The sequence below is a fragment of the Styela clava genome, chromosome 3 (assembly GCF_964204865.1).
Source record: "Styela clava chromosome 3, kaStyClav1.hap1.2, whole genome shotgun sequence".
In the NCBI taxonomy this organism is placed as follows: Eukaryota; Metazoa; Chordata; class Ascidiacea; order Stolidobranchia; family Styelidae; genus Styela; species Styela clava.
Genome location: NC_135252.1, coordinates 22098502 through 22123787, shown reverse-complemented (window position 1 = coordinate 22123787; position 25286 = coordinate 22098502). Strand labels below are relative to the sequence as shown.

General features: G+C 31.5%; 2 protein-coding genes across 2 annotated transcripts; one reads left to right on the top strand and one right to left on the bottom strand.

The window, feature by feature from the left end:
• The first annotated feature begins 787 nt into the window (after positions 1 to 787).
• LOC120342237 (uncharacterized) lies at positions 788 to 17176 on the top strand. Its single transcript, XM_039410989.2, has 7 exons — positions 788 to 909; positions 12223 to 12506; positions 13636 to 13777; positions 14518 to 14642; positions 15154 to 15261; positions 15602 to 15687; positions 16130 to 17176. Exons 1-7 carry the CDS (start codon positions 826 to 828, stop codon positions 16522 to 16524), a joined length of 1224 nt encoding a protein of 407 aa, XP_039266923.2. The 5' UTR covers positions 788 to 825; the 3' UTR covers positions 16525 to 17176.
• Positions 17177 to 17363: 187 nt separating this feature from the next.
• Positions 17364 to 24629, bottom strand: LOC120342242 (guanine nucleotide-binding protein G(o) subunit alpha-like). The gene is made up of 10 exons (XM_039410994.2): positions 24463 to 24629; positions 24080 to 24171; positions 22235 to 22327; positions 21789 to 21949; positions 21210 to 21338; positions 20655 to 20784; positions 20228 to 20299; positions 19514 to 19601; positions 18782 to 18858; positions 17364 to 18252 (listed from the first exon to the last, which is right to left on the bottom strand). The coding sequence occupies exons 1-10, from the start codon at positions 24584 to 24586 to the stop codon at positions 18139 to 18141; spliced, it is 1080 nt and encodes a 359-aa protein (XP_039266928.1). The 5' UTR covers positions 24587 to 24629; the 3' UTR covers positions 17364 to 18138.
• Positions 24630 to 25286: the final 657 nt, after the last annotated feature.

Below are 25286 nucleotides of genomic sequence, written 5' to 3'. Positions count from 1 at the left end.
TAAAAATTCAGTGTTGTTACTACGCAAGTTAACGAGCTTAAAAGTACAGGTACAAGTGTCCTCAAAGGCCAAAGATCAGTGTTTCCCAAGACCTGTAGATGAAATATAATTGTTCTGTACGAATATGCGTGTTGCAATGTAGTATAAAAAGACTGGCTGAAGTACTGAGGCTGTTCTTGTATAGATAGGGGTCAATCAAAAGACCAATCTGCACTGAAATGGGAAACTCATAATAGACAGAACAATATTGAGTTTCATATGATACTTTTCGCATAATTCTTACAAGTAGGTCAATGAAATCCTATGCATATTCTCTGTATATGATTTGTATAGTTTGCAATATACTCAAAATAATTTGGACTTTTGTCATCGCTTGAATAGTCATAACTCTTCTAATATTCAATATTCCAATTATTGTATTTATTTTGGGGTGCGATGGCTTTTGTGACAAGGCAAAGGTTCAATTGTTTTGGTATCGCAGATTACTAATCTCAGGTATGGGTGGGCAAAATTAGATTTTGGTCTTTACAGAAAGAATAGTTCCATGCATATCGTTACATATCAGTAGCTGCTTGTACGGGTCGAAAATGCGCTAATAATAAAGATATAGAATGAAAAACTTATTAAGGACAATAGCGCTTCTTTTGTGTATATAAGCCATTTGTGAAATAAGGCATTACACAACATTCTATTAGATAACGCCAAAGTTTATAATCGATTAATTATGTGTTTGAGCAAAAAAATAAAATAAACATTCAGCATATATATTTCATTGCAGATAGCTCATTGTATCATTTATCACGTAGTTTTAGCGTATATTGCAAAATGCTTTCCACGACTCATTGGATTTCTGCATTCCTATTTTGGGGATTCGCCAAAAGTTTCGTCTTACTTGGAGAAGAAGAAAGGGTGAGTTGTGTTTAATAATTATATTCAGGTAATCTGCTTTCTGCCTGTCTGTTTTGGACACGAAGTCGACAATGGATCATTTTCTCCAACTGTTGTTGTTGGTATTGTCGATGTGAAGAAATCGTCTTTCTCTTTCACCGCTAGTCCAACTACTTTACGGTTTACTACAGTGGTTAAATATTGTTGTTGTCGCGAGCAAACCGTTAATTTCCTTTATTTCAAAAATGTCTGTGGGCTCTATATTGAATTCGTTTCTCACATTGAAGTTTTGTGCGATAGCGTAAACAAAATTAAAAATTACTCACCGTAGTTTTGTTAAGGAAGATTATCGATTCTGTTAAGAATTCGATATCATTTCGCTTTCGTTCATATATTTCAACATTGCTCTTTTTTTATATTTATGAACTGTATCTATCTATAAGCCCTAGACTTTAATTGTATCTAACCTTTAATCGAGTGGAATCTGGTTATGTACGGCAATGCAGCTATTTTCACATATAATTGGTCAGTCTTAACTTTATAAGTTAAAGTTGAATTTAAATTATTTGATTTTCAATATAGCCATGATGCTATTCTAACCTTCAGACAGATTCTCCATGCTTTTTATCTAAGTTATAAATCAGGGTCATATTTTGAAAAAATGAGGAGCAATAGTTTAGGTAAGATCTGTATCAATCGCAGAATAGAGATTTTAACCCCAAAATAACCTGGCTCTTCAAAATTTTATAAGAATAATTGCGTTTTACAACAACAATATACGTCTTTTTAACCACAATTTTTTCCACTTAATATAATAAAAAAAATATGAAATTTGCCGAAAGTTTTAAAGTAATGAAACTCTTATTCATTCTTATTACAAATGAATACAATTTTTATATATTATTTATGGTATTTTTTAAATCAATTTTTATGTAAAAGTGATATTATATAACCAATGAAATGATTTTTCGAGATTTTTATTTAAAATTTTTAAAAGATGGTAAAACAAGTCGTGAATAAATATATAGTTACGTTTAAACTTTAAAATTTGATATCACGCACGTGCCGACAAGTCCACGGAAAATACAGAAACAACTTATGAATAAATCATATACCAATGTGGAACTTTTTATAGCAAGATTTCCAAGTATGATATACCAGACAAACAACTTCATCATCGAAATAGCAAAATTATCCAGACTTGATATTTGTTATTGTAGAACTGATGAAAGAATGAGGGCAAATACAAGGTACATATATAGCAGAGCATTGATGCAACTTTATTGTCATGAAATTAAAAATTAATTAAGCAATGTTTTCCAAACATTATTTATGCAGGACGTCAATTCTAATATATGCAGGATTTGATTTCAATAATGTTTTCATTGTACTAATTTACCTTTCCTAATTTTTTTCCTAATGTAACTGTACTACTTTGCGCTTAGAATATTGCCCGTAGTCGATATCTCAACAACAAAAAATAATTCAGAATGATTTATATGAAACAAACAAAAAACAATGCTTTTCAAACGAGCTTTGTATCTTGAAAGATGGGGTTAATCTTCTATGGGCTGCATTATTTGCTTTTTAAAATATTCCCATTGCTGATGGAAAAGGGTTAATATTTTGAATATTTAAATATTATATGGGCAATTTTTCATGGTTTCCATAGTCTGATTTCAATTTTTCGGCTGCTGTACCAATTCGTTACGCAATATTTAACTGAATGTCAATTCGAAAATACAACAAAAAAAAATGTTTTTAGTATCCAAATAAAGCTGAAGGCTGAAATGACTGAAAATGTTATTAAAAAATCGTTTTTATTGTCATTCATGTTTTAGGAAACGTTATTAGGTACATATTTCCCCATAGAACGTGTCGATGTTTGACCATTTTGTTTGGATATGAATTTATCTCTTTTTTTTTTGGTCATAATGCTCTCCATAAAATTTTCAAAAATATTTTAATATTATATGCGCATTAGTTCAGGCTGTAGGCCAAATGTCTTTCCAATTAGATATGCTATGTTTACTAATGTCATGTCCCATTAATCAAAAAATAATGCTGAATAAATCGTCTCTTCCAGTAAATTCTGCTTTTTTATTTTCAAGATTATTGTAGTTGATTGATTTTTCTTGATATTACTTTTGAAATTTGAGGTGATTGGCATTTTATTATCCGATTTCATTTATTTAACCTTTCTGAAATATTTTTCTTGTGACTAACGCAAAATAATGGTGACTGAAAAATTTAACAGGTATAACATTGTGAAGTTCCATTTTCAAATATTAAATTTACATTTTTTCTAAAAAATTAAACAAAAACATTATTTCTAAAAATGTAATTATATTCTGTAAACATGATGTAAATTTGTTTTGCCTAGTGTTTCTAATGGTCATTTTTCCTAATATCTCTGTCTAATGGTAAATGGACACGTCATATGTGATACAACGCCTTGGATACCATAAAAATTTAAATCATAAACCTAAGACATATTCTTATTATATAGTTCATTACTATATAGTTATATATTATATAGTTTTTTACTCTTTGACTCTTGTAGTTTGTGCAGCATGTATTGATTCATAGTAAAGTAATATTAACAAATTTTAATTTTTTTATTAGAGAAAACGATATTTGGTGGTACTGTTCAGATTTTTACCAATTTCCGAACTTATGATTCTATTATAAAATGAAGGCATTTTATGCTCAAATAATATAGAAACATGAATATCTCAAAAATGACACTCAAACAATTCACTCATGGGTTGCAAAGTACAATTTAATCACAAATGGTGTTTTTCAATTCATTTTGTCACAATGACTCAGTCGCGCAAAGATAATTTTCAATTACATTGTATTGGTCATAGTCATTTTGAATTAATAATTGAAACAGTTGAGAACTTTAATGAAAACGCAAGTTTTATTTTGCTTCTAGATCGGTTTAATTTACTAATATGCTTAGATCAACGCGGTAACAAACCAACTTATTTCGGTTAAATCTATCTTTTTCCTCGTTATTGCGCGTTTAGCTTCCACGCGGAAATAATGATAAAATATGTCATAAGTATTATTAGTATGTTAATAACTCGAATAAACAAAGACTAACTCATGTGTATGCTAGTATGTTTTTTGGTAATTATCACAAGATTGGGAAATTATATTGACAATAAGTTTGCGCTAAAAGATACGCAGGTTTTATATCCCAAATGCAAATGCTGGATATCAAAAACTACAAAACATTACATTTCTATACATAAGGGAATATAATATTTAATTTAGTATTAGTCGACAAAAATATTATGAGATTTCCAGCTTTCCTTATGTTTGTTTTCAACAAAATACCCAAATATTTTTCAGTGACGACATTATTCTAAATAATTTGATTACCTCATACAAAACTTATAATTTCGCTTTCCGATTTCGTAATGTACAGAACATATGGTAAGCGGACCAGTCCACTCGTGATGAAATCATGTAAATGACATCATTGCAAAAAGTAGATTGTGGTCTGAGCGCCATATGTCACACAGGGACGAAGCGCACGAAGCCATGTGGGGTATACAATATTGTCCCCAAGAACGAATACGAAATGAAAAAACTATGACGTGATATAGGAGGAGGAGTAATACATATTCGTGTTAAATTTCTGCTTTTCCAACACGCATCTATAATGAACTTATTTATGTATTCTTGTGGAATTCAATGTTATTTATACCTCAGCTATCTCGATTATTGTTCTCTGAACAATCTTATAATATGTGTTAAAATATAGATGTTAAGATGTTTATGAAGTTTATATCATGAATTTTAATTGGTCTGCGGCCCGTGATCTGGGCTAGTTCTAGCTACTTTTCCACTTCTATGCTATTGTCTTTGTGAATCCGTATGCATATATTGCATCGACGCTGTAGCAATAAAATGAAGATAACTATTCTTGGTGATTCAAGAGTCCTGCTACACACCAACTGCGTACACTAATGCGCAGCAAGTACATTCAAAGTTATCAGTTAATTTTCAAAATGTTGAGTTGAACGTTGTCGGTAGAAAACATCGAAAAAACGTCATTTCACAGACAAAAATGTCAACTTAAACCAAGACTGTGGGTTTGTACACAAATTTTAAGCCATCTACTATGGAAAATTGTGCTTTCCGTCTGATAAAACCATGTGGACACGAACAGATGTCAAACTAGGTATGTGAGTCGTTCGTTTTGGAGACAAAGTCGTAAATTATGTATAGTGTTTGGGCCTATGGGAAAGATGAGACAAAGTAGGCTGTAAATAATCATTGCCATTTCAACTGTAAAACGTAAGTAAATGTAAAACCATAGACGATTAAATGATGTTTAGCGGGTGTGAAATGCTATTGGGCGTTTATTTTAGGCCCCCTGTAATGTATCGTTATTGCTAGAAAATCTTCTCAATAATAAATTATTTGGTGAATCCTGAAATACAAGATTTGTTAAATAAACTGAAATATCATAATAGATAATAAAAGACGGTGGTTTTTGTACGAAATGAGTAATACATAGCAGTTTTGACATGAATTTAAGTTAAATTATTCAATATAAGTTGTAATTCAAAATAGCTCAAAATATATGAAAAATTGAAATAAAATATATTACGATGAAAAAATATTAAATATTCGCAAACAATTCAAAATAATTTAATAATTCACCATTTATCTTATTTCCATATTAAAGACCATAGCACAGGCGGCTCCCAACAATCCAATTAATTATATAAAACCCAGCCAGAAGGGAAGAAAAGTCTTAGCGGGTATTATATAAAAATATGTAACGATTACTCATTTTATCGATAAATTTATATCATTCAGTTTGAGTCAAATTGCTTCTGACAGCAAAATCCCCAAAACAACAATCTAAGTAATATGCAAATTCACGTAATAAAATGCCATGACAAACAATTGTGCTCATTTGGGGTCCAGTAGCTTACAACCGCATCAATGAAAATAATTAAATCGTGCTTGCTTTATTCATGATTGATGAAATGTTTTTATGACATTCTGATATAATTTACAGCAGATAAGATTAGAGATATTTTAAAACTTCAATATGAGTTTCGACTGCTGTTAAATATTTTCTCATTTGCTTGAGTTATGAATAGCTAACTTGTGTGGTAGTTTTGAAGATATTGAAATAAAAAGTTTCTATTTGGATTCGAACTCTCAATAAAGATCTACTTGAGGTTAATTTTATTTGAGGTTTATTTATAAACCTGGATGTACGAAATATTTTTCGCACGGTAATTACACAATTGATCTGTATACTAAAAAAAGTTTTCATGTTTAACCTGGCAACGTGAAAGTCGACGAAGCGATTTATCGATATGCCAAGGATTTTCGTTGTAACTTTGAGACAATTGTTCAATTGTTAAAATAACAAGTGGAGAAATACACAATCGTGAAACGCTGTTATGACACGTTTTATTCGTGATGAACTATAGTAATTAGAAGTGTGATTACAAAGGCAAGGCTTAGCGCGATGCGCCAAACGACGGGCCTTAGTCTCGAAAAGCAATATTCCCTAATCCTTGGAAAAAAATATTTTTGAGAAATATTTTATTGGTTATATTACAAAAAACATTCCATTTGTTGCTGTTAGAATGAAATGGATTTTTAATTTCCTTCAGTAATCCGTGTTTTATTACTTTTCCGAGGCAATATTTGTAGAAACAGTAGCAATTTGTAAGGCTGGACCACATCTTTTGTGACTAATTGGTTTAAAATCGAACGCGGATTGAATTATCTTCCACGACCCGCTACGGTGTAATAGGATAGTCGTAATAACAGTTCTATGTAAATTGCTATGTATGACTGTTGTAGCATTTTGAAAAAGCAAGTTTTTAATATCTTTGAATATTGTCTGCCAAACAGCGTAGATCGTACAATTTAAAATGTAATGTACTAAGTTTAGCTCAGAGATCACGGTTCAGAGACAAAAATGCATTTTTTTTTATAAAAAAAAATGCGCACAGGGATGTAAAAACAGTATCCAACAATTTTAAATCACCATTTCAATAGAACATTAATTAGATTTCAGGCGATATGCAGTTTGAACATTTGGGCATTTATAATGCATAATTTGATTTCTCTTCCTTATTTCCAAGTTGTTATAAGTAACCTTTGAGTTACCCTCTTTTATCCAACTATTATACCTCAGTATATACACATTAATTGACTTCGGAAAAAATGAATACATAAATTCTGGCTTGGACTTCAGCCTATGGAAAAATAGACATGGAAAACGGACATAGAAAAATTTTGTTATAAAAATTCATTATATGAAACTTTATCATTTCTACGTGTAATTTGAAATAAAACTGCTACTAATGAAAATATATTTATTGTCAAAACAAATAAATAAAGACATTATGCCCAATGCAATGGCCAATTATAACTTTTGGAGAAAATTGTTACAAATATGTTATAAAAGTTTGGTATACTTACAATTCTCATAAAATACTGTAAAGGAAGTTGTTACGTTTACAGCTGAATAAGAAAATATTGACTACAACATGGATAACCCCTATTAACGTCAAATATTTTTTAAAATAGGGGTCAAAGGATTGGTATAGGGATGGCAATGTAGGACTGTATTTAAAATGTGGAAGGGGAAAACATTTAGGAAGGAGGGAACGCAAACAGTTTACCAGTATCAGGTCATACATTTTAATTTGCACCAAATTACTCCTTTTGAACCTATAAATTGACCAAGCAAAAGGATTGATTTGTTAGAAAAAGCTACTAACTATTTAATTAAATTGAGTCAACGCATTGTAGTGTCCTCGAAAAGGGTTGGCAAAGAATTCAAGCTTTCAGTTCAAGAAACTCGATCCCAATTACTAATATTTTTCATAATTTGTTCTTCTGTTTCGTAAACTATGAAGGATTTGGAAGGGGTTTCTAAAACCTTGACAAGATAATTCGATGCAGCAAATTTGTTGAAAATCAATATTATTGATTTTTGTTCTAGATATTCAACTATTTATTTAAAAATAATTCCAAATATTTTATTTTTGTCGATCAATATTTTCCACATCACCTTCAGCAGATTACATATCTAATCCTTTGAATAATTCACATTACATAAGTTTTATTGATTTTTTATACAAATCTCACTAATTTTTAAACGTTATTAAAGTACACGGATTAAGTCTGCCGTTATACAACATGCCAATATGCCATATTATTCCTATAATATTTTTTTGAACTTTGGCGAATTTGAGTCTGTTCATAATATATTGGAATCTTTACCGTTTCTATTATAAATTATTATTTCTTGTCCAGCCAAGACTTTTTACTTTTTCACAATGATTGTTCGTATTTTACACGATATTATGGCAGGATTAAATATAACTGTATAAATTGAAAAACTAAAATTATTCTGACAGAAATAGTCTTCCATAAGATGGAGGAAGAAAGATATATTTGACTTTAAAAGTTCACGTCGACAGTAATAGACATAATTATTATGTTTTAATATGCAGAACCCAAGTCATTTGTCTTTGTTCCCAAATATATTTCACTTCTGTGTTTCTACGTATGGCGATTTCTTTTCTCCTTTGTCAAATAACTCAATTACGCTGGTAACGGCAAATGCGTAACTCTTGTAGTTCGACCGCCCGTGAGTTCTGTGCGTAATGAAATGTCAAAATGATAATCAAATCAAGTTTCTAAATTCAGACAAACTATTTTATATTACGTTTTCTATTATGCGCTCTTGCTTTTACTAGATTACCTATAGCAGTTCAAAAGTTGGATTGAAATACGTTGTCATCACAGCAGGTTAAATTAGACCTGAACTAGCGAAAATGTTCGTATGTCCCCTTAATATCAGTAACATCCATATTTCATATTGCCATAATAAAACTACTACATGCACGTTAACAAGTTTTGTTAAAGCTCAAATAACACCATTGTGTATATTCAGAATTTTAAAATATGTCATGTCTAAGAATGACAAGTTAGAATCATTACATACCAAAAATACTACAAGCATGTATTGTCAGATTTGTAAATTAATTAATATTAGGGGTGTGTGTCAGAGGTTTTCCCTTTGATATTTGAAAAGGTTAAAATGGAAATTGTTGTCACACGTTTCGATATATATATTATAACAAAAAATACTTTATTATTGATTCCAAAGCTTTGAGCATACGGATAACATAAGCATGAAATTGGTCAGAATAAGTACGTCCGTTATTTCCAATTTAAAATCATTGATTTAGTATTGTAAACTGGAAAAATTAGTATGAAAGAGTATGCACGCTTATAAAAACAAATCTGAGCTGTTCTGTTCATAAATAGGGTAGAAAAAATGAGAAAAAAAATAATTATACAGCAATTTAAATAATATGATTTTTACAAGAGGTATTTTTGCTATTAATTTGTTTTATTAATGAATTATAAAAATTTTATTTGCTTCCAAAGAGATTTTATCATCCTTCCTTAGCGATTTCTTATATGATTTTTATTAGTTTATTGACATATATGCAAATCAAATCAATTCCCATAGGAAATTTTTGGAAAACGAAGTAAATCTTTTTATCTTGAATCCAACCGAGTAAAAAGTATTGCAGTATTTAAGTATTGCAACATATACTATTTTCAAAATAATATAGAATTGTATATTTAGACTTCTTTTTACATGAATAAAAATCGAAAGAGAACAAACTAACAAATTTTTCATTGATTACACTGAGTTGCAGTTATCCGCCGAATGACTCCAATCATTCTCCACAACGGCATGCAAAATTCAAGCCTGTCGTTTACCTGGTAAATAAATAATTACGCACGTACATTACATGTCAAACAATGTCGGCGGTAGCGCTTCTCGTATGAATAATAAGGTTATCTATGTGTTGGTACCATGAACACATTTTCGTGGAACAGCACTTCAAAAAACGTCAGCACAAAATATATATACGTTCAAGATCTTAACTGTTTCCTATTCAAAAACGATAATGATATGAAATGTGTTTGATAACTTATTGCCTCGGATTCACTGGAACTGTGCTCTTTCGTTGTCCACTATTCTTTTTAGAATTTGTAGCTTCGGTATCTCAGTAGTTCAATATAACTTTCTCAAAGATAACCTTCTTTTACCACTGGGTGATTGCGCTTCTCAACATTTTCGACATGTAGAAAAGTAAAAGTTATAGCAAGGTTGAACTGAAATTTTTTTACAAAGTTTTAACATGGTGAAACCATGCGATTACGGAATAGAAACATAAACAGATTCTCTTTCCCTCCGTATCTCAACCTCACAGTTGAGCAGTCACTAGCTCATTGATCCCCATGACGTTAAGTTCAAAATGGCACGGCAAATAATCCTAAATTTATACTATATTGAAGACCCTCCTGTTGGTAGAAGCAGGTTTGTCCTGTGGGTTTATTTTTTTTGACAGGTCATAATTTCTATGTCACTTTTCAAATATTACGTTGTTACCAAGCCAGTGAGTAAGTACAACGATAAAGGTTTTTGCATTGCATATATGGCGACGAGAAAAAGCAACATATTAGGCGGAGTTGGTTGATATTTTTCATAAAGTTGAGTTTTGATTTTAAAAATATAATTGACATTTGTATAACGGAAAACGCATTTTTAGCTTTAAATTTATGAAATAGGCATAAAATGATTAATCAAACAAACAATGCGAATGAGATTTGAGAAATATTTTGTAGAAGTTTTTTGTTGGAAGTAAAGTAGTTCCAAGTATATTTCTGAATACCAGTTTTAGCCCCGTCCTAGCGTTTCTAAAATTAATCATTGAGTGTCAACAAGGCTGATGAAGACCTCAATTGCCACCAGGACAAACCTCACAATTTGCCGGCAATTTTGGCGCCGTCGTATGCATTTGCGTCACGCCTAAAATTGTTTTGGCAATTTAGAATGGTGCGATCACGTTGGTATATACAGGACGAGTATGAAAAACTAACTTATATATTATTGTATTGAATAAAAACAATTTGATGGAGTGGAATAGATCGTGTCAGATGATCCTACTTCTTTAGTGAAGGATTGATAAGCATTCCAAAATCTAAGATGAGGAAGTTAGGAGGTTAATACTATACAAATAAACGATTGACTTTTGTGCGCTCTTCAACAATTAGGTTGTTTTGAAATAAAGAGGAAAAAATTGTAAGAAGGTTCGAATATATAATATATTTTGGGGTGCTTTCATGAAGTGACACAGTAAATTAAAATATTGATGATAGCGGTTTGTTAGAAATAACCTACGATGCCTTACTAGGTCCATACACCTTCAAATGCCCTGCTAGTGCTAAAACTCAAAACCAAAAGCTATTCACGTTGACTCCAATTTAATGTTCAAAATGTTTTGCTTAGACTTATCACAAATTTGTTGTAAGTGAGGCTCGGAACAAGCAGCCACTAATGTTTGGAATTGATATATATTTGGCATGAATTATTAGATTTTCTATTTTATGATTTTCATGATCATTTCATTAAAAGTTTCCGCAGTGCTTCACATTTTTCCATGAACAATTCTCTGGGCGCGAAATCACAAATTTTTTAAAAAGTTTATATGAGGGCCAGCAACAATCTTTAATATCGTTAATGTTATGCAAACAATTTAAATATCCTATTTGTTGAAACCTAAATTTAGTTTGAATCACTTAAATATTTCTTTGACATCTGGCACATAGTCGCAAACGTATTCCGCGATCCCGTTGTTATGTTTAAGTTGAAAATGCTGTAATTCCGGTAAAATACAGGTTAGAATTAAGATAAAAACCCTTCTGACAAGCGCCTTCCTTTGCATATTTCATGATTTCCTATGAATAAAAAATGGAATAGAGAAAACAGTTCATGAACGATACTAATCGACGAATCCTAAAAACATCTTGAAATGACCTTGATCTTAACTTTGATGTGATTCAGAAACGAAAACTGAGTATATCAACAAAATTTACCTTTACTCAGATCTATATTCTTATATGTTTACAAATGAATTTCACATTTGTTGTTGTCTTGCATTGACGATATATCAATTCAAGATTATTTTTTACATATACTATGTAATATAGCAAACGAATGTCTATTGTAAAATTACGGATTGTGGGTTAACACATTTCTTTAAAATCCGATAATTTTGGAGGTCTCGCGTGGCTTAGCTTTCCCTAATATTATACAGTTCTAATGAGTCGACTCAACTTTTTACACCTTAACATATATGCGAATAATCTGTAACAAAATTTTAAAATTGTATAAAACAAGTTCCGTATGTTTCTGCGTGCGCTGTATAATATAATTCTTCATTTTCTGACACTTGAACTTTTTATTTTCAGAATCAAAATGCTCTCAATGTCTTTGCTGATGACAGTCTTCCACAAAATTCATTGTTTTTTGATGTAATTCTACCAGAAAGCCATGGAATCAAAGCTAAAGGCTTGAATCAAACTAGTGGTATGAATCAGTCTTCCAATCAGGGAAAGGCAAGCCATGTTTTGTCCAAAACTATCGAGAGTGAAAGACAGACTCAAAATGCCGGAACAAGTACTGCCTCAAAAACACTTCCGAAAGCAAGATTGTCACAGAAAAAGAAATCGAGAAAAATGATTATAAAGAAAAGGTAGGTGACATAAAACTCTCTGGCATTCAAATACACAACCTAACAATCAATTATGCGTATTTCAGTGTCGTAAACCTGCAAAATATCAATTTTCAATATTTCCGGTTAATGAATAATCAATGTGGCATATTTGATTAAATATTTATGAAGTTTATACTTAATACACAATATAAGAATTTATTGTTATTTGATTATTGATATTGAATAGGCAACAATAAACACAATAACATAATCACACACAGCTTTGTTAGATGACCCATCAAATCAAGACCTTTTTTTATAAATTTGCATTTGATGCAAACCAACAAGTTCTTTGAAAAATAAACTAAGTAAATTGTTTGAATCATAATCATTGAAGACAACATCCCAATTAAGAAGCAAACTCAATTTAAACTACACAAGTATTGTTTGACTTCTTCCAGGTTTACTGCAACTTATATTTGAATGTGTGGTATAAGGCCATAAACCAAACATATCAGATGTCCTCTGTCATTTTTTTTCTTTTCATCTTGATGCCAATTCGATCAAGTAATAATTCTACAAAGAGTAGTACTATAAAATTAGAATAAACAAAATCATGTTGAAAATACTTGAGAAATCTTCTTGATGAATTCGTTTATTTGAATATTTAATTCTTCAAGTTTGAACTCGCCGGTACAAGAAAGCATTTAATTTCAATTGTTTAATTTTTCAGATTTTAAAAATAACATTGAGAAAAGTCACATAGAAAAAATATTTATATGGAATCTTCCCTTACAAATATTCGATTTATACACGGATATATTATATATGTTTTCAGAGACCTCACTATTTTGCATCTAATGAAAAACAGCCATACTGAATTTATAAAATGTATACCTAGTAAGAAGTTTTTAGGCCTGGTACAATATGTTTAACAGTCAGACCATTCCCACCCACATTCTAAATATCTGTATTAATATAAATTATATTGTGTATTGCAGTTTATGTCTGAATAAATCGAAAACAATTTCTAGCTGACAGCATGATGAAATTCTGCAAAAATTATTAACCTTAATATGTAATACTTCCAATGCATCTCCTCGTAGTTCAATTTTTTCAAATGCTTTACATATGTCCGACAAGTATTAGTATTATTATTGTTTTCTAGACGCAGTCCATCAGTCAGGTACCCGACTCAGCCGAGAAGACGTGGGCTAGCCGACACAGGACTTGGGTTGAATGGCGTTGCTTCTAAAAATCCGTGGAACTCATTGCCCCCTGAGAAACCGGGCATTTATATTTCTCCAATGGTGAGTTAGGATATTATTTGAATTTTTACATTTTTACTTTTCTCTACAAATATGTCTTTATGCTTATAACATATAAAGCTTATAACATATAAAATTGAGAATATGGTATTTTCTTTATTCATTAACTTTGAATCCTTTGTCAATTGCGTGTCACAAGTGTGCCATTGCTTCATTTGCCATATTTAATGTGAACACTTGGTGGGAGAAATGAGTAATAAATTTCCTGCCTTACTTTTTTACATAAAAAATGTATTGTAATAATCCAGTCATGTTATTTAAAAACGTTCAATAACAAGAAAATTATGCATATTTAGTAAATTATAGATTCTATGAAAAAGTAGCCGTAAGACAAAGAATAAAAGTATAAACATTTTCGATCATGTACATGAAATATAGGGTGTCCCGAAATAAATTAAACCCACAAAACTGGTAATCGTATTATTGCGTTTTATTTATTTTGTGACATCCTGTTATTGTCCAATATTTGTACCATAAAAACGAACACAATTTATTTATAACAAATTGAATGGGATACCACAGGCCTAAACTTTTAAAAAGATGGCAATAGGTCATATTCTGTCCTATCTTCGGATGGGAATTTGACGAAAATTTTGTTTTATTCAGTCACTATTTTGAAAATCTTTTTATCAGTGTTTTGTTATTGAGGCTCTAACAGCGCTAACAGTCGTGAGAGTAAAGTGACATTTATTACTTTGAGTCATGTTTTCATTATTATTCAGCCCGGATCTGGTGGTATCAACGGAGACACCGCTGATGATTTGTACACTTACACGTTTGTGGAGGATAACAAATTTGAACTGAGAGGTTCTGCAAGCATTAATTTTGATGGAGTCGACAAATTTAGGTGAATATTCACAAGTGAAGTTAGTTTTTATTTGTGAAGTTAAATATTTTATATGGCGTAAGTCCCAATTTTCTCAGAACAAACTCAAAATATGCATTTACCCCCAATTTCTCTGAAGATTTTATTATATAATTGAAAATATGTTGTAAAAGGTTTTGCCATCGCGGTGGCTTGATATTCCATGACATGAAACATTTCACCTTGGGTGTCGCTGCTCATTAACCAGTTTTGGTTCCCCGCGGCTTTCCTTTCAAATTAAATTTGTATGAAGATCTCTATTTTGAATATTGTATGTGATTGTTTTTACTTGTTGGATAAAATAAACTTGACTTTACTAAACTTGCCTCATCATATATTCGACGACAGTATGTTAAATATTACCTTGCGTTAAAGAAGTTGTTGTTTGCGTCTGATCGAACGAAAAGCAAACGCGGAAGTTTTACACTCACTTTCTCGGTTTTCTTTATTTTTTGAATTTCTCTAAATTTTCAATACAAAACAATTTGTCTAGAATCACTTTTGAATATTCCATCACTGGAGACGGTAACGCGACCGCCCATCTTGTGACCCCGGAACAGGAAGCCAAATTTCCTGCATGGGATGAAAATGGAATAGGAAGGTAACTCATTTTCTTATAGTACGACTTGAAATAATTCAAAATCACATGTTTCAGAACGATGGAACCAAAGATTATAACTAAATATGCATAAGATAACTTCTCTGGAAATCAGCTTTTGACAAGTTTTTCGAAAAAACGATAATCAGTTACTGAAACTGCTATACTCCGAATACAAAAAAGGTTTTTAAATACCCCAACTATCCCGCAAGAGGTATTAAAATATTATTGTTGACTAAAAGCTCGCGTAGTTCAACTAGTTTTCAATATGTTGTTTGTCCCTTTTTGGTCACCCTGCCTCCGATATTGAAGTTAATAATATATAATCATTTTGTCTCAATAGCACCCTCTCGCGGCCAAACAGTTGTCACCTACAAGCCAGTGAAAACCGGACCGAACCGGTTGAAAATTGCCCGACGAAGCAACCAAGTAAGTTTTTACGTTCGGAATCCGTATTTTGTGTAGCCTTTACCACCATTAGGAAGATCCAAGATAAGAGCCAAATGTTGTGTTAAATAGAGTTTGCGACAGTATACTGTATATATCAATGTTCGATTTTACTGATAACGCGCTGTGTCAACGAATTTTATTCGTTCCATGTCCAGCTGTTAAGCGTGATGGCCTAGTAAAGTTTAAAACTTATATATGATGAAAATTGTAAGCGGAAATATCAAATTCAAAATTTTTTACCCTCATTCCATACAGTATGCAATAAGATGAGTAATTCATAGTCTACTCTGAACCTTTTGTTTTCGGTCCTTCTGAACATGGTAATTTATAAATGTCGGTAGCTAATTGCCTAGAGCTTTGAGCTGTACCGATTCATACGATATAATAAATTTAATCTAACTATATTAATTTTGTGTCACAGACACATTCTATCCAGTGCAGGGAGATTCAGGGACGCCGCCTCCGAGGCGCATTGGCGCAAGACGATCTCGAGTGCAACCAGGAACAGATACTCGCTATCCTTTCCTAGATGACCAATACTCCTTTCTGACGTCATCTCTGATGTCACCATACGGACCATCATTATCTGAATCGTTTATATTTCCTAATCAGCCTGTTCCATCTTTTAACCTGAACCCGCAGGTCAACGAATACGTCAACAAAAAATGTGACGTCACAACCTCGACATACGTCAGAAAATGGTTGTGTATAGGACGCACTGCTCCACCTTGTTTTATGATGCTCATGCAAGGCTCCAAGTATAAGGTGGTAAAGAAGATTTGCCCCCAAAGGGTGTATGCGAAGAACTTGATATGAACACTCATCACCGAAACAAATTAGGTGATTGTTATTCAGAAAAGCGCGCCAGCCGTGACCGGTGCAGCGTGTGAGGGGGAAAGCACGCAAGTCTTTATCGCGTCATAATATTATTCATAAAACGTCATGTTAAAATCATATCAATATAGCTATGCTTCCAATAACATTTTCATAATCTTGTAGAGGAGTCCTAAAAAGTTAATTCTTTGTTGAGTAGAGTACTTGATTACCAAACACTTTATATTTTTACCATTCATTTTATCCAAACGGTAATCCGGTGGTTAAGTGAACCACCACTTTTTTCGGCAGAATCATTCTGAAGTAAATATCTCAAATATCATTCTGAATATCATGTCGATTGCTAAACTTCGATATCGGCCATGAAAAATTGACCTATATTTGCGTTATATTTTGCCATGTTTTATGAATTGAAGTTCCGACCTTAAGCCACAGACCTGATTCAGATACAGATTCTTCCATCTGCTTCATATTCTGTCTTGTATTTCAGAGAGACAACGATGACAAAATAATTATTTTAAATGTATTTTATTGCATTTGTATAATAAAGTGATCGTTCAATATTTCTCGACAAAGGTATGATCACTTTCCACTGTCTGAGACATAAATATAATAAAGAAAATAATAAATGGAACGTTGTGTTTTGATGATAATGGGAATATACTCTTCAGCTTTCGTAGTTCATGCAGTACATAGCTGTACAAAGCAAACGTTTCACTAGAATGTGTACGAATGAAATTTCCGAAACATAGTTTAAAAATATCTTTATCAAATTACCATGTCACGCTATGAATGATATCTTACAATCTCAATTTATTTAAAAAAAATGAAAGTATAATTTTAGAATCCCGGCATGAAACAAACGACTGGCAATATTTGTGAATATAGATGGTTTAATTTTTGCCTTCTAAATTTCCATCAAACAATCCAAATTTAGTTCATACCCGAATGGTAAACAATGTAAATTGCAGAATGCAAAAAAACAAACATGAAAAAGAAAGTCAATGAATGTAACTTGAATTATCATTCATGGAAAATATTTTCAGTACGTGAAGTTGGAAAGCGCAGTCGCAGTCATGTCCTGGTATTCGGCTCAATTCTCACCTTGTCATAGTTTTTTGTAATTTATATGAATAATATTTAAAAAACATATCAAGATTCCACTTATTGTGATTCTGCCAATTATTAATTGAAATATGTCTTTGGATTGTCAAATATCGGCAATGAACAGTGAGATTGTTCATCAGAAAATATTGTAACAGCACCGTATCTTACGAAAAATAAATAGACCAGTTTTTGGACTAAATATAAAAACATAGCAATTATAAACCGGTGTATATGTCTCTATGGGATACGACTTTTATATATACCTCAAAATCCTTATGTATATTTTGAGATAATCACTCGACCAACGTCGAAATTACTTTTTCGTTTGATTCCTTCGCATGCGCCGGCCCTTCTTCTTCGTTAGATTCTTCCACCTCAATCGGTAATAATTGCGATTACTAATTCAACATCATGACAATTACTTTTCATTTATGACATATTACTTTCCCTATGAATGAAAATGTTCCGTCACAATGTTAAATTATTATGTCACAGAAGTGATGCAGATTCCAAATTCTCTCTTATTATTGTATCCATAACTGCGTGGAAAACGATTTCGATATGTTCGGTGTTGGTTGCCGTTGTAAAATGCGGATAAACGACCTGAAAATAAGTAAAGAACAATTTGCTTTACAATGTTTGTTTGCTTCAAGATAATAATAGGATTCTAGAGCAATATCCATACAATATTCCCGCTTCTGCACATCAGATGCTGATTTTATATGACAAAATTGAAAAAATTGTAATTGACAATAGTATTTCTTCTAAAATACCTTCTATTAACCACATTAGTTTTGTATGTATAAGAACATAATCGAATGACAATTTCTCGCATTAATTAACAGTTAAACAATAGTTAAACAAGGTACAACTAGTACCTTGTCGAACTTGTGGGATTCGCACTTGAGGATTGATATATTTCATCAGAGGAATGTTACAGAAATTGATCAATTACACAGCGCCAGAATAATATAATAAATAGTTTTTGAAATATATTTTGACGTCTCACAACTTTAAAATACCCCGCCGTTTATTCTCGGAGCACGTATCTTTTAAATAGTTCAAATTCAAATAAGATATTTGAGTCATCAAATGTAATCAATGCGAAGTCGAGCCAATATCGATTATTTACCTTTTCTGCATTTCTATTCAAAGCCAAAAAGTTTGCTTTCACGAAATCGGCTGCAAAGTCAACATCACCATCTCGTCCTAAAATGAATAAATGCAATATTTAGAATCAAACAAACTAATTTAGCAGAGTGCATTTCCATGTTTATCACCCGGTAAAAAAAGAAATTATAAGTTCAATGAAAGTAAATCAGTCTAGAAGTTTTTAAAAGCGATTATGTGTCTTGCCCAAGGTCAATACTACACCCTGCGTACAACGACAACGAGAAGTTCTTTTTTATCATTAATTATCATATTAGATTTTCCTAAAAAATCTAACTTGCTATTAATTTATTGTTTTTACATAAGAAAATTGCTATGGAATATAGAAAGTTAGACATCGATGTATTGTCCCATTTAATTAACACAAGCTAACTAGAGATAGAATAAATACGTTCGTGTAGCATGGATACATTTTCAACATAGAGTTATTACCAATTTACTCTGCCGCCTTTCAGTTGGGACATAGCGGAACTAAGTAGTACTAACCAAATATCATACCGAAAATCATACAAATATTTAGAGATTAAATATTTGAATTTTTTGCGTTCACAATCGAGTTAACATTTTGCAGGATATTTGTCAACCTAGCCGATAATTGTTACCTCAATACTCATAAATCAGCAATTCTTTCATCAATAAACCGAGTAATTAGTAATGGTGAGATAATAAAATATTTCTCTCTAACAGTTCATACCTTCATACTCAGGAAAATAGTATCTCATATGTCTTTTAGTTCGTTTTATCTTCTTCTCAAATAAATCATATTTGTTGAGAAACAATATCTGAATAGAAATGTGGGTAAATTATAATAAACATTTGATTGAATAAACTCACACGTTCGTGATGAAATGATTGAGTGAAGACTATTCAATTGTTTCGCTCAAATTATTTGCCAAATAAAAGCAATGCTCAGATTTATGGACACGAAAGCGACTTTGATAAAAACCAACTGAAATCGCTAGAATGCGATCGCGAAACCGCCAAACGGTGAACAACTCCGAAGTGAAAACGAATTCAATAGAGCCCACGGGAATGTTTACGATAAATAAAGCATTTCGTGACAACAACAATATTTAACTATTAAAAATCCCGAAGCAATTGGTTCCGAAGTTAGTGAAAAAAGCAATTTTTTTACAACAAAATAACAACAACAAGAAGAGTAATATTAACAACAACAACAATTTAACAAAGAAATCCAATGGTACACTTTGTGTCCAATAATTTGCTTAATATCGCCATGTAACGTAATATTGGAAATAATATATTTCCACCATAAGAATATAAATAACAAAATCTTGGATTTATATAAAGTAGACATGTAAGAAGAATTAGAGAGAAGAGCAATGAAATATGAAAAATAATGTGAGGTTTTAATTTAACTTTATAAAATGCTCAAAATATAAATTACCATAGATGTCATGTTGAAGAAAGCGTTGTTACAGATTGATCCGAACAATTTCAAACTTTCTCGAAGTCGATTCTGAAAGGGTACAAATGTGATTATATAAACGCATTTAGAACATTTTAATATATGAAATTGTATAAATTTATATAACTTTATATATAAAAAGTATATAGAATACTTGAAACAGACACTCGAATATTAACATGCAACTTGTTACAAACACATTTTTTGTGTGTCTTTATTTCATGGAATACAATTAGAAGGTATTCTTTCCATCATGAAAAAAGTAAAGCAGATAAATGGTTTGTTCAAACGTATCCCCATCAACTAGTCCATATGTCTCGATTCTATTTTGTATTGCAGACATGAAATTTCAAACCTAACAGCAATGGAAACTCATACACATAAATTAATATTGAAAGTTGCTTACCACACTAGAATCTTCTAGTAATGTCATGTCATATCCACTCAAAGCGGCTACAAATAATACAGCTCTCACGTGATCAAAGCAAGCGATCCACTTTCGTCTTTCTGTTCTCTGTCCTCCAACATCAAAAACTCTGGACAGAAAATAACCACAAATCAGTTTAATTTCATTCATTTAGCAGACAAGAATAAAATTTCAATTATGGTCACTATTCGCTCTGTAATAACATTGGTTCTATAAATTGACACGTGGTGCAATATTCGCTTTGATGTGATGCCATATACACAACGTATAAATAAATATTGGGATATGAGGTATGCTTTTATGTGAATGATTTGTTTTATTAGCATTCAACTAACCTCTTATCCAGCGTTCATAATGTAGTATTAGTTTTCATTAAAATAGTGACTCAATAATAGAGAGGCCTGTTTCAGTGAAAATCAAAGCACTCATTGTAAACAGAAAAAGTTTTGGTTAGATATGGCCAGTTAAAAAAAAACCTGAACACCATGAAACAACAGATACGTAAATAGAATGACCAATCGAAAATTATTGTACCTGAATAAAATTCCACTGAATCTGAACTGCGATTCCATTACACCGAGAGTTCTTATTCTAACTCGAAGAACGTCATCAACGGTTGGAATGTAATCAGAGGACGTCAAACGTCGGATGTGGTTAAAATAACTGTGATGAGAAGCTTTGATATTAATTAAATATTGATTAATATTGAGCCCTTTCGCATTTATATAGTGAATCTATTGCTAAATTATATCAAGTTATAATAATTTATACAAAGCCAGGCGAGCGTAATGAGATATGAAGATCTAAAACATACAAGGATAATGCACCGGACTAATGGTAAATTAAATTGAAGATTAAAATTGTCTGATAGTTTGAAACAAATCATTTGAAGCGACATGTGCACATTTGGTATTTTTTTGGCTTGAAAAGAAGATCAAAATTAAAAATAGCACTTTTGAGGTTGTTTTTTTCTGTGTTTTTGATATGTTTATATACCCACAGTCAGACGTTCTACCTTGTGGCTGGTATGTTTATTCATAATAGGTTATTTACGCATTACATCTCTTTTTCCTGTTTTTGCTTCGTTATTAAAACATAGTCATTAAAACTTACTATAAAGCAGAATCATTGAGTTCGTATTCGAAACCTCTTTTTGCTGCTGCTCGAACACCTCGATCTCTCCATAAATGGCGTAATGCGTTTCCTAGGAACGGCGGAAGTGTGACGTCGTCATCACATGTGTAAGGATAGCAAAGTACAGTTTGGGCGTGAATCTTGAAATAAAGAAATAAGTTGGTATTTCATAAACATTCTTTCAATTGAAAAAATTTTATCTTGATATTCTGGGGAAGGCTATTTTGCATAAGTACTTTTAAAAAAAATCAAACATTAAGATTAAAATCAAATTCTAAAATTTGATTCATTATGTAAGAGTCATGAGTTTACGATGTATTTTATTGTTAAAATTTTGAGGTTCTAAGACTTGACATAAAAATAAGACTTGTCAGTTTATTTTTATTAAGATTTCACTTCTGCTTGATAAATAAAATGTATCTTACCTTATTCTTTATGTTGCTGAGATTTATTCTTAAAATCACCATTCCTTGAAGTACGAATTTCATTGAATTTAGAAGATTGTCCAAGATGGCTGACTGAAAATTAAAATTTACTCTTATAAAATTAACAAATCTGATACCAGCTTTACTATAATGTATTTTTAAAATCGTATCAATTTTAGCTAGATGAAGACAAAAATGTTCAATTTAAAAATTTAATTTATTACATATCAATAATGAAAAAACGTTATGAGTGATCCCACAGTTATCTAATTTTTACATTTTCGTAATATTTGCATCAATTCTATTGTCAGTAAACAGTCGACCAAAGAGCAAAATATAACGAAAAAAACAGAAATAGGAAGATGCTAAACGGAAACTTTCATATATGCATATTCCACTAAAATGCAAGAGCAAACGCAATGCCCATTCAGATATATTTGGCCCTGCATCAAGTAACTCACCAGCCAAACATAGCAGCAAAATAAACTTAACTAAAAATAGTAATAAAATCACTGACGCTTCAGAAATAATTTCAGGTATAGAAATTAAAAAACATATTTGTAGTGTGTTTAATTGCAGCTTCAAAGTAATTAAATTGCATTGGAATGACAAAATGTAATTCTTGTCAATCCTTATTATATGATAGGAAATGATTTGTGGTTGTTATATAAAATATTAGATCGCATCGACAAAAAACTATTTTTTATTTTCGTCTTCAATGTTAGTCGTAATGGGTGGCGCTGCTCGGTAATTAAAATTGCTTTTTTTGCGCCAATTTTCGCCGCCCTGAAGTGCCATAATTACATCTGATTATACAAGGAGTATTTTAAACATGTTGGAATATCAAATTACTATTTATTGATACTGTGAATATATCGGCGAGTTAATTACATTTTTGAGGTATTTAATTATGTTTGAGGATTTTGAATTTTCAATTGCATCTTCAATATACGTTTGCTCATAGCAAGATCATTTTACCCAACTAAATGCATGACTAGTACTGATTGAAGAGTTGTCAGCCACCATGGCGTTGACGACCAGAAGCTAAGCTTATCATTGGGACATAGATGTCAAAAAACTGAAAGGTACAACAAGAGATTTGGTCTCGACGTAACCATAACCTTAACATAATCCAATTTGGCTAGAAAAGTTCAATTTTTTTATTAGACGAGTTTACCATTTTTCGGTGGTAAAATTTTAAACATTTTTGACAAGTTGCACTTCAAACTAATCGGGGTTATAGACACTTTATATAAATATTCATGTTATTCTACATATAAGCTAATACCAAATGCCAAAGCGATCCTTGCTGTACCTGTAACCTATTTGGTACCTCAATTTAGATTAGTCATTTAAATTCCATGACCCGATAAACCAGGAAATAAAATTATTTAAAACCGTTTCATTTCCCGTGGGAATGAACTTGGACGATAAAATATTTATGATTACAAAAGTCAGTTGAATAGACAGGTCAATAAAAATACAAATATGCGTGGTTATCAAAAACAGGCTTTTTCATTTGGCCCTTTTACTACTTCAATTCGATCAAGGCTCTGTACAATAATCTGCTGACTGCCTAAGGAGCTACAGTGTTTAAAAATTTAGAATTCTTCCATTTTTATCATTGCTCATTTAATTTGTTACACATTGAATGAGATGATGGGTATCGGATTCAACCAAAATTATTATCGTGCCTAAGACAAAAATACTCTACTACATATTGGGCTGATATTGCAAAGAGTTTTCACGACCGAAGTCATAATTTGGTGTACTTGACTGAGCGACAGAGTATGATATTTAAACTTGGTAATCCATATAACCTGACCACGTTTTAGATACTCTTACCTTAAAGGCACATCTTTCCTCGGCTGAAAATCCAGAATTGTGAATAATTTTCATCTGCTTCACAAATGTGCTTTTACCGCTTTCCCCAGCCCCTGAGATTATTATTTTATAATTTGAATAAGAGTAGACATTAAAATATGATATAAATTGCCTATTAGCAAAATCAAGCAAGTGTATATTATTTTCCCTTGGAAATTTTCTGAGTTAAACTCATCTAATAGAATTACTTTAAATAAAAATGAGATATTTCAATTATATAAAGCATCAATTATAAGTAAATAGGAATTTCACAGTGAAATTAAGTAAAAATAAATAGAGAAAATACTGCCTACACATGTAGTTCATTTAATTTTTCCATACTACGTTTACCAAGTAGATCTCACCTAAGAGCAACAGCTTTACAACATTTTCTTCTTTTCTTGCCATAAAACTCAGCCGTCTGTCAATATCATGGCTCCTCTGTTTGGCAAGAAGTTCGTCATGATTCAAACTCATGCAAACTCCCATTTTTAATTTATATAAATTAAAATTCACTGTTGAATAAAGGAATATCGATAATTATAGTTTAAATACCGATTTTCTAATAGTCGTTATAAAAATAAAAATAAATCCGATGTTTAAATCACTTTGGACAGATTAGCTTGTGGTTTGAAACACAGGTCCTGATTCTCTGGTGGCACTGCAGTAAGGTCCATTGCGCTGATTAATAAACCAGTAATGTCATAAAATGATTCTAAGCTTGACCTAGCAAGTGTAAAATCAGAAAAACGCTTTGACCCCAGATCAGGTCGAAATCAAACTGCGTCAAAGTGTCACCTATCACCCGCATGCAAAACGCGCGAACCCAAAGATCGGATATAAAGTCGATGGTGGATATTGGCCAAACAGATAAAAATTTTATTCAAAATACAATTCAGCTAATGTCAACAAGTATTATCAAAGCGACATTTATGTAAATGTAAAACTTTCAATTTTCAATTTTAATTATTCAAACCAAACCTGAAGTAAAGTGATTTGGTTCATTCAATAGAGAAATAAATACCAAATTATAGCCAGAAATTGTTAAACTGCCGAAATTCTATTCCTAATCAATCATTATTCCTCCCTCGCAATGCAAGAAAACTTTATTCAATTGATCTTTAGTGGATCCTATAGCGAGTGTTATGCACAAGTCGCACCCCCGCTTTTATATAGATTAAGTAGTTTA

Excerpts from the sequence above, each read along its gene's own strand:
- LOC120342237 (XM_039410989.2), top strand. The coding sequence starts at position 826 with ATGCTTTCCACGACTCATTGGATTTCTGCATTCCTATTTTGGGGATTC. Across the intron at positions 910-12,222 it reads TACTTGGAGAAGAAGAAAGG|AATCAAAATGCTCTCAATGT; the intron begins GTGAGTTGTGTT and ends TTTTATTTTCAG. Across the intron at positions 12,507-13,635 it reads AAAATGATTATAAAGAAAAG|ACGCAGTCCATCAGTCAGGT; the intron begins GTAGGTGACATA and ends ATTGTTTTCTAG.
- LOC120342242 (XM_039410994.2), bottom strand. The coding sequence starts at position 24,586 with ATGGGAGTTTGCATGAGTTTGAATCATGACGAACTTCTTGCCAAACAG. Across the intron at positions 24,172-24,462 it reads TGTAAAGCTGTTGCTCTTAG|GGGCTGGGGAAAGCGGTAAA; the intron begins GTGAGATCTACT and ends TAATAATCTCAG. Across the intron at positions 20,300-20,654 it reads TACTAGAAGATTCTAGTGTG|AATCGACTTCGAGAAAGTTT; the intron begins GTAAGCAACTTT and ends GTACCCTTTCAG.